This window comes from Amyelois transitella, chromosome 13, assembly GCF_032362555.1.
Source record: "Amyelois transitella isolate CPQ chromosome 13, ilAmyTran1.1, whole genome shotgun sequence".
In the NCBI taxonomy this organism is placed as follows: Eukaryota; Metazoa; Arthropoda; class Insecta; order Lepidoptera; family Pyralidae; genus Amyelois; species Amyelois transitella.
This window is the reverse complement of record NC_083516.1, coordinates 248,772-259,429: the sequence shown is the minus strand read 5'-3', so window position 1 is coordinate 259,429 and position 10,658 is coordinate 248,772. Positions and strand designations below refer to the sequence as shown.

At 38.0% G+C, this 10,658-nt stretch overlaps 1 protein-coding gene across 1 annotated transcript; it reads right to left on the bottom strand.

Annotated features, from left to right (window-relative positions):
- Positions 1–6,233: 6,233 nt before the first annotated feature.
- Positions 6,234–10,658, bottom strand: LOC106142316 (uncharacterized). Its single transcript, XM_060947378.1, has 4 exons — positions 10,278–10,658; positions 9,079–10,011; positions 8,283–8,720; positions 6,234–7,549 (listed from the first exon to the last, which is right to left on the bottom strand). The coding sequence occupies exons 1-4, from the start codon at positions 10,612–10,614 to the stop codon at positions 6,624–6,626; spliced, it is 2,634 nt and encodes an 877-aa protein (XP_060803361.1). The 5' UTR covers positions 10,615–10,658; the 3' UTR covers positions 6,234–6,623.

The following is a 10,658-nucleotide window of genomic DNA, read 5'->3' as shown; positions in this document are numbered from 1 at the left end:
TACGTCACACGCTTTATTAAAGACCAATACTACAAAAAGAAATTAAAACTAAACATGTAAATAAATGTCTAAAAAATAAATTATTTTCTAGTATCAAGATCAAGTAAAGTACAGAGTTGTCGAGATTGCTCAGCTGAATGAATTGTGTCGTTGACCTCTGAATCTTACGCGTCGCTTTTCCGCCGGCCGGGGTGATATTACGTATTTAGGATCGTGGATTTTGATACTTTTATTTTTTTTCGTACTTTCTGAAATATGTACCGATATTTTTCTTTTAACCTTTTTAAATATCCCTTAGATGAGTACACTTAACAGTTTAATTTATGCAGTTGAATTGAAAGTCACCCTGTATACATCAGTTTATTATAACTTCACCAAGGGGCCTCTGCGTATTGATTTATATGCGAACATACATAAAACATGTATACATATAATAAAACAGTAAAAACAGTTTGTCTCTACATTTAGTATTTTTGACTAAAATGGATAGAGGGACACTTAGAATGAATAATAGTACAGTAATCACCCTCCTGGGAACTTCCAGACTGTTCCATAATATATTTCTATATCTTGACAGCCCTGCAAAAGACATGAATGAATACAATTATACCATAAACCGACCGATTCAAGATTTATCGTAACGGGTCATACTCGCTCACACAGTGTCATTGCGACATCAAGCCAAACATTTTTGGATCTGCCATTTGGTGACCTGATGACTGAGGGTCAACATATATACTTATATATTTATTATACTTGAGATCTATATTTGTAAATTGACGTCCGATAAAAATGCTGTAGTGTAGTTTGTTCCGCCGCTTCTTCTACACATGCGCTTTGGAAGCGGTAGTAGTTATAATTAGATTTAAGTGATATGACGTCAATTAGTGATATATATTTTTTTAATCTCCTTTCAATTATTGCCATGTGGACTGGAAGAGACCCGTCATTGGGATAAGTCCGCCTTTGTATATATCGTTTTTAATGCATTTTGTTTTTCTCGTACAATAAAGGTTTATATCAAGTCATTATCTCCTAATGGAAGGGGTGGACAGAGCCAACAGGCCCGCAAACACTGAATGATGGAATTGAGATTCAAATAGTGACAGGTTGCTAGCCCAACGCCTAAAAGAAAAATCCCAAGTTTATTAGCCTATCCCTTAATCGCCTTTAACGACATCCATGGAAAAGAGATGGATTGATTCTATTCCGAAGTTCCAGAAACTACACGGCTTAAAAATGAGGACATGTTTTTTTAATTTTAAGACAAAATTAGGATAAATCCGCTATTGTACATATTCTTCTAAATCTAATTATATTGTTTTGTAATCTATACTAATACGAGTATTAAGTATAAAGCTGAAAAGTTTGTTTGTTTGAACGCGCTCATCTCAGGAACTACTGGTTTGAATTATAAAATACTTATTGCGATGAATAGACCATTTATTGAGGAAGACTTTAGGGTATATAACATCACGCTTCAACTATAAGGAGTAAATAAATAATGGAATATGTGAAAAAAAAACGTGGAAACTTATTCATCCTTGAGGGCTTCATTGATTCTCAAAATAACTATTCCACACGGACGAAGTCGCGGGCACAGCTAGTTTTTTATATTTCTTTTTATGTGCAATAAAGTGTTTACAGACAAACAAAGAAACAAATTTAACAGTGTCATCGTTATTCACCACCACACGCCTTGCTATTTGTTTTACACGTAAACTACATATACTCGTAATAATAACTTTTCGTTCCTATCAACTTTTCACAAGAATCTTAACATTTGTTTACTGACAGATAGAGTGCAATAAATTTTACAGTTTTGCGTAATATTTCGCAATTCTACTCAAAATTAAATGTCTGACACCGTTGTGATGTAAGTAGAAAATTATTTTTAATTTTTTTTTGTCACGTACTACATGTTGTCCGCGACTTCACCGTAAAACTTTAAAAAAAAATTATGTTTAAATTTTAGACCTAGCATAACACTTAGATGTGTTATGCTAGGTCTAAAATTTAAACAAGAGAACCGCATACAAAGCGAAGCAATAGTTTTCGCGTGATACGAGTACAAATATACAGACGAGATGTGACGCAGACACACAGATGAGAATATAAGATCGATGTGGGTTTATCCTACTGTTAATCCTGTCGTAAATGGCGACTAAGGGCAAGGCTAATAAACTTGAGATTGTTCTTGTCGGCGTTTGGCAAATTACAAGCGGAATTCAAAGTAAATAAATATATACGGGACAAATTTCACAGATTGAATGAGTTAGCCTCGAGACTTGTGTTACGATACTATATTTTATAATAAATACTTAGATATATAAACATCCAAGACTCAGACCAATCAGAGAAAGTTTAAATGTACATAGTTGTGAAAATAGTCATTGACACATGGCTGAGATGGGATTCGAACCTGTGCCTTTCTGCGCATCACGCATTTAATCAGGCACCTTACCGTTTCGACCACCAGCTGTCTGCTTACTGTTTCTATAAATACATAAGTTTATAAATTACATACATACATATGGTCACGTCTATATCCCTTGCGGGGTAGACAGAGCCAACAGTCTTGAAAAGACTGAATGGCCACGTTCAGGTATTTGGCTTTAAGATAGAATTGAGATTCAAATAGTGACAGGTTGCTAGCCAATCGCCTAAAAAAGAATCCCAAGTTTGTAAGCCTATCCCTTAGTCGCCTTTTACGACATCCATGGGAAAGAGATGGAGTGGTCCTATTCTTTTTGTACTGGTGCCGGGAACCACACGGCACTATACTTACAATTTACTTTATAATTTACATAAGTAATAAAAGAACGTTAAGTATGAGATTAAATTTTCTACAAAACAAGCAGTAGTACGTGTAGTTTGCCTTTATATGGAGGCTTTCTTCCATAACAGTAGCTCAATGTGACCAAACGCGACCAAAATATGTGGACAAACATTAGTATGGTCTTATAGAAGGAAAAATAAATATTGTACTTAATGGTATCTACTCGATGCTTATTCCAGTTGCAATATAAAATATCAGTTTAATTAATAATGTCAAAATGCAATGATAAATAATGTTAATATGAATTTGTATTTAAAAAAATGCATGGAAGAAGTAAATAAAAAATCAAAAGACTTCATGTATGTCTCTGCCTACCCTTCCGGAAACGAGGCAAGTTTTGATGATATACATATGTATGTGAACATAAAAAAAAATATTTTGTACCTTAGTGTAACTAAGGTCTCGTTAAATCATTATTATATTATTGAATACACATCCGCACTATTAATAAAGAGAAAATATTTGTATTTTTATTTATTATTTATTAACCAATTTATGTTCACAGAAAACATCGTAATGATAGACACAAGAAAATAACATAGGTACCTATTTAGGCTTTGTATGTTTGTAACGAATAATGTCAAAAACTACTGGATTGATTTTCACAAAATTTGGCACAGATACATAATAAACCTTCGGGAGTGGCATTGACTTCTAGAATTACCCACGGGAGCGAAGCCCCGCGCAGAAACTAGTCATAGATATAGGCAGACATAATTATCAATATCTCTCCATCAATTAAATTTCTTAGCGTATCTCCTAAACCTTATCAATTAGTTCAATACTTAGGTCATCATTCCACAGATACATGGCAATTACTCGTAATTCACGATGGTTTTCATACGATCAATGTTATCTGATCCCTCAGCTTTCTCCGTGATTGATAGCTCCACTCCCCATGAATAGGAGTATGTCTGTCTGTGCCAGTTGTGGATACTTAGATATACATACATCCATAGTTACGTCTATATACCTATATACACAGAACCAACAGACTTGAGGAGACTGATAGGCCACGTTCAGCTATATGACTCAATCAAGACTCAAACACAAGTAACAAAAATAAAAAAGAAAATCACGCGACGCTATCAGTCAAAAACAGCGAAAAACCTATATCGCGCAAGCAAATATTTCACGGATTGGAGCATATATACAACCTCCAACACAACATCGTCTGTCGCGCGGTTCCCCAGGCATAACACCTAGCCTGGCGGAAGATCTTCCCTTTGGTGGCGTTGGAGCCGAAACATCGCCCGCTACAATGGAATCGAGATTCCAATGAAAGGTTGCTCGCCCACCGCTTACAAGAAGAATTCCAACTTTATAAGCCTTACCCTTTGCCGTGTGGTTCCCGGCACCATTACAAAAAAGAATAGGACCACTCCATCTCTTTCCCATGGATGTCGTAAAAGGCGACTAAGGGATAGGCTTATAAACTTGGGATTCCTCTTTTAGGCGATGGGCTAGCAACCTGTCACTATTTGAATCTCAATTCTATCGTTAAGCCAAATAGCTGAACGTGGCCATTCAGTCTTTTCAAGACTGTTGGCTCTGTGTATCCCGCAAGGGATATAGACGTGACCATATGTATGTATGTATAAGCCTTACCCCTATCACTCTTGTAGTAAGTCGGTTCTTGTCGATAAATAAACGTGTCATATTCTATGCGTGGAAAACTGAAGGTCAACATGTTGCCGGACCGGCTCCTCATCTCCAGGGCTGCGTGACGGCACCAACAATGAACCTGCTGGAACAATGAAACCCTAACCCTTTGACACGTATGATGTTGTACGCTCCAGCTCTTTACAATAGCCATACATACGGCCTCTGTGGCGCAGCGGTAGTACGCTTGTCTGTGACACCGGAGGTCCCGGGTTCGGATCCCGGCCAGGGCATGATGAGAAAAGATCTTTTTTTGATTGGCCTGGGTTATGGATGTTATCTATACAAGTATTTATTATAAAATATAGTATCGTTGAGTTAGTATCTCGTAACACAAGTCTCGAACTTACTTCGAGGCTAACACAATCTGTGTAATTTGTCCCGTATATATTTATGTATATCATATCTTTTATGCAGTAGACAGAGCTAACAGTCTCGAAAAGATTTAATATGTAAGCTGTTGTAAGGCTTAATTATAGGATTGAGATTCAGGTACGTGGCCTTTCGGTATTTTCAAGACTGTTGGCTCTGTGTACCCCGCAAAGGATATTATATGTATGTTTTTAAAATACATACTTACAAGGTAATGTTACGTATAAATTGCCTGAATGTCAGGTTTCCATACCATTTTTTCTTTCACCGCCAAAAGCTTCTGAAGTCACCCGAATAATAAAGACGAGTAATGTATGTTAAAGCATCTGATCTTGTCGTTATTATTACTCAGAAAACCGTTGTTTGCCCGTAGTGAGACCTAGTAACTCAACTCTAACGATGAAACAATGTATCTATCAAAACCTATATTTTTGTCTAATACTTAATGCGCCGTGTGGTTCCCGGCACCAATTAAAAAAGAATAGGACCACTCCATCTCATGGATGTCGTAAAAGGCGACTAAGGGATAGGCTCACAAGCTTGGGGTTCTTCTTTTAAGCGATTGCCTAGCAACCTGTCACTATTTGAATCTCAATTCTATCATTAAGCCAAATAGCTGAACGCGGCCATTCAGTCTTTTCAAGACTGTTGGCTCTGTCTACCATGCAAGGGATGATGACGTGACCATATGTATGTACTTAATGCAATTCTATTACTTACATAACTGACAGTAGAATCCTAGATAGTTCTGATGCAACAAATCCATATGGCGGTAAACATATGTTCCTATGTTCCCAGTAAGGCGTCAATGTGTCACGCTCACGACGCCGAGCCATATTCAGAAAAAATGTTTAACTAACGCAAGAAACTTCTTGCTGGCTCTAATGTGAAATTGTGGAGGCATTGCAATATTAGATAAACAGGTTTAAATCTTTACATCGTCTTCTTTGCAGCATTCTTTAAACATACTTACATACATACATATAGTCACGTCTATATCCCTTACGGGGTAGACAGAGCCAATAATCCCAAAATGACTGAATGGCCACGTTCAGCTGCTCGGCTTAATGATGGAATTGAGATCCAAATAGTGACAGGTTGCTATCCCATCGCCTAAAAAAAGGAAACGCAATTTTATAAGACTATTCCCTTAATCGCCTTTTACGACAACCAAAAGTTACTGAAATCTATTACCTGCTCAAATACGGAATTCGCAAGGAAAAAAAGAGGACACAATTATGTTATAGAGTAATAGAAACTTAAAGTAATAAGGTGTATTTGGAAAGGTAGATCTTTTCTTGAAGAAATTTATAAGAGTAATATAAAAATGTCAAGTCAACCAAGACAAAAAACAACCAAGACAAACAATTTAAGTACTTTCTTTATTTCTTTGCCTTTTTGAAATACATGCCGTCACCGATTTACTGTCAATTGAGATCTACAAACAAATACATTTTTTTTAAATAAAATTTATTCAACCCTCAAAAACAATATCTTTCCAGAACCTACCTCCTAACCTATTTCTAGAAACACTAACAAAATAGCTTATAGATATATAAACTTAGTAGCGCCAGCTAGTGCTAGCCACTAGTGCCAACAAGTGAGAGGTTAAATTTTCATAAAACCTAAAGTACCTAGTTCGTGTTTTAAAAATCCCTTGTTTTTATCTTCCTTTTTAGTCCCTTCTTTCTTCCCAATAAAAAAAAGTCACGGTAATTCTACTACAACTACTACACTTACTCCTATTGTATTATTTCTCGACAAATCTTTCGACGAACTCTTCACATACCTCAACTTGGCGATCCCTATACATTGGGTTCTGAAGGCAGTGAGCTATCACTGGCTTAGACCTGTCTACCGCCAAGTGTTCAGTGTAGGTGTCAGGGTCATCAAACGTCTTCTTAGCTTCAACCGGGTCCATCAAAATGTACGGAAATATAGCTATAGCTGCCATGGCACCAAACTTCCTACTTCGCTCACACCATCTCAGGAATTCTTTCTCGTCATAATTCAAACGATCCAGCCTCAGCTTGGTCTCTTTGTCGACATTATTCATCAATATTGAGTAGTATCGCTGAAAAACCATCTGCTCGTACTTTTCCCGGAAGGCTTTGGAAGTCGTTAAGTAGAGGAACATCATGATGTCGAATGTCGGAGGCCCGTAGCGAAGGCACTGATAGTCTATAAGCAACGCATTCACTGGCACGTCTTCCTCGTAACGAAACATTATGTTGTTGATCCATAAGTCCTTATGAACCAGGACGTTCAACGTATCTTCATATTCTTTCAATTCATCACAAGCTTCGAAGAACAACTTATTTAGCTTTGTTTCCAAATTTGCGATATTTTTGTATTTATTTGAGAATGTTTTTAATAAATTAGCAGTGAGTTTAACAGCACAGTTCATCCATGGAGTGTCTTTGAAGTTGGCTTCAGCTAAAATTTCTCCGTATGCCTGGGACATAGTCCAAGGTGATGAATTTTCCTGAGTCTTTCTGGTCTCGTAGTTAGCAGTGGCAGCGTGGAACCGAGCGACGGAACTGATGGTGGTGAGCACGTGAGCTAAGTCCAGGGTCTCTGTCTGCGGTCTTGGAGAGTAGCCAAGAGAACAGAGATCCACCATGACCAGTAGGAACTCGTTGTGTACCAAACCTCTCGTGCACCACGGGAGAGGATCTGTTAAAATTTATAGGTTTCTTAACAATCTTTCATGACTGGCACGTCGTAAATTATGCGACAATAAAAAGAAAAGAAATCAGAAATGGTTAAATTATGAATTTACTGGAGCCCGCCCGCGACTTTGTCCGCGTGGAATCATTCCCGCGAGGACTCCGGGATAAAAAGTAGCCTAAATGTTATTCTGGATCTTCAGTTACCTACATACCAAATTTAATCGTAATCGGTTTAGTAGTTTTTGCGTGAAAGAGTAACAAACATCCATACTGACATACTCACAAACTTTCACATTTATAATATTAGTAGGAGTTAGAATAGGATATGAACGATAGCTTTTAAGAATTGGTTGAAATATATTGTTTTTATTAAAATTACTTATGAAAGTATGACCAGTGGATGTATATAAATCAGACGTGCTATGCATCAATTCATGTGCCGTATAGTTTCTGGCACTTTAGAATCGAAACACTCTGTATCTTGCGCGCGGATGTCGTAAAATGTGACATTGTGATAGACTTATAAACTTGGGATTCTTCTAGTGGGCTATGGGCTAGGAACCTACTATTTCAATCTCAATTCCATCATGAAGCCTTGCAGCTGAACGTGGACTATCAGTCTTTCTGAGACTACTGGCTCTATTTACCCTGCAAGGGATATAGACGTGACTATATGTATGTACTAATGCATTAATTATGTTAGCCTCTGTAGTTTGTCAATAATTATATGTACTTACCATCAACAACAGACAATTCGTTAATAAGTTGATAGACCATGTCTTCTCTCTTGTAGAAATGATTGCAGTTAATGAATTCGGCTTTGGGTTGATTTTTGACGGGTACTCTCTTCACAAAGAGGTGAAGTGTCTCGCTAGCCTCAACAGCTCTCACATGAAGCTTCACAACAAAGTATTCGCCGACAAAACCAGACGATTCAATCGAGGCTGGCTTGACCTCTGAACCGACAATTCGCCAATTCAAACCACTCTTCAGCAATTGCTCCACTATGCAGTGCACTTGCTTCTCTGTTAAGACATCTTCCAGCTTATACTGTGTCTGTACCACTTCAGCACCAACCATCTTGTATGTTTGACACCGACTGAGAATACCCATCAAAGTATTCATCAGATATATACAATACAATAATCTCTTTGCAAATATATGTATGTTTAAAGGTTATCATTGTCTCGAAAATTTGTTTATTTACAGGACAGATAAGAGCTGGGAAATGAGCTTATAGATGGAATACGTGGTACAGCTCTCTGGTTCAATATTGGTCCGGTCTTTGACTGATATCACCAATGCAAATAATGAAGGTACGCCTGAAAATTCTACTTCCTATTTATTATTTTATTTACAGTAAAACATTAAGCAGAATGTGTGATGTTAATTCATACATGACAAGATTATACTAATTGGGACCAGATTATAGATATAAAGAAGTCAGATTCAAAGACATATTAAAAAGGCAAATAAATAAAATACGATTTCCTTAATATTTATTTAATAGTAAACATATCGCAAATCACAATTATTCTAAATATCTTTCGGCAAATTCTTCAGAGATTTCCAGTAGGCGCTCCTTGTATAAAGCATCCTTGGAGCAATTCTCTAGGACTGGCTTTGTCCTATCCTTCATGAAGACTTCATGGAATGTTTCTGGGTTATCAAATATTTTCTGTGCCGTCATCGGATCCATAAGGATCATTGGGTAAAATCCTGCAGCTTGCGTTGCTCCAAACATACGAGCCGTGTCACACCATTCCAGAAATTTCTTCTCATCATAGCCTAATTTGACCAGTCTTTGCTTCGTTGCGTCTTCTACGTTTTCATAAAATACAGAGTAGTAATGCCGGAGCACACTCATTCCATGTTGCTCCCTGAAGCTCCTGGTAGTGGTGCAGTACAATAATATCATGAGGTCGAAAGCTGGGGGTCCATACCGAAGACACTGATAGTCTACGAGCAACGTGTTTACCGGCTCGCCATTTTCGTATCGGAACATGATATTAGTGATCCATAAGTCTTTATGAAGTAACACATTTAAGGTATTGTCATATTCGTGAAATGGTTTACAAGCCTGTATAAACTTATTCATTATCTTCTCTTCCAAATCAGTGGTATCACTGTATTTTTTGGAGAAGGCTTTAAGAACATTGGCTGTTAGTTTTGCACTGGCCCGCATCCACTGGGCATCATTGGATGCTTTGAATTGGTGGTCTTTGAAAATTTCCTCACCGTACTCCTGCGAGAATGTCCACGGTTTGTTAGTTTGGAGTCTCTTCTTGGTCTCATAGTTAGCGGACGCTGCGTGGAACCTGGCGACGGAGGCGGCGGCGCAGAGGAGATGCGGGACGTCCAGGGTGTCACGCTGAGACCGCACGGTGTAACCCAGAGGACGCATGTCCGGCATTACGATCATGGTGTCCGTGGAGATCAGGGTCTTCGCACACCATGGGTGAGGATCTGTAAAGTAGTTAAAGAAAAATAAACTCAAATAATAGTTTTTAATTTGTCTATTTATTCATAACAGACAATCTTTGCTAAACTATATATGTATAATTTCAGGGTATATGACGAGTTTATTATTATTTTCTCACTCATTGCATATTCCAAGATAGGTACATCATCAGTATCCTCAGCCGCTATATCTTGGCATTAGCTGGGGTCTACTTTCCAACATTTGTCAATGATCGTCAATCAACAATTTTTTTTACTTGAAAATGACTTACCATTATCACTCTGCAGCAAATCAAGTAGACGGCCCACTAAAGCTTCTTTCTTAAAGAAGTTGTTCTCAGCAATGAAGTCGACCTTCGCCTGGTTGTCATACGGCAGTCTCTTGATAAACAGATGCAAGGTCTTAGTGGAGTCCCCTGCGACCTCCAGGGTCACGCGTAGGTGGTCCCCCAGGAACCCGCTCAACCCGTCCGCCGCCGCCTTCACCTCTGACCTCACTACACGCCATTCCTTCCCACCACCCAGTAATTTCCTCACAACGCAATTCACTTGTTTCTCGGACAATATGTCCCCAAGTTTCTTCTGTTTAAGACCCGTATTTCCGACCATTTTGCACGAGTGATGCCAAGTTAAAACCCTCAATAGAGGTGCTT

Bases quoted from the DNA above. Each gene is read 5' to 3' on its own strand.
- LOC106142316 (XM_060947378.1), bottom strand. From the start codon at position 10,614: ATGGTCGGAAATACGGGTCTTAAACAGAAGAAACTTGGGGACATATTG. The intron at 8,721-9,078 runs AATTGTGATTTG...GACAATGATAAC, and splicing joins TGCCGAAAGATATTTAGAAT to CTTTAAACATACATATATTT. The intron at 7,550-8,282 runs GTAAGTACATAT...AAATTTTAACAG, and splicing joins CGAATTGTCTGTTGTTGATG to ATCCTCTCCCGTGGTGCACG.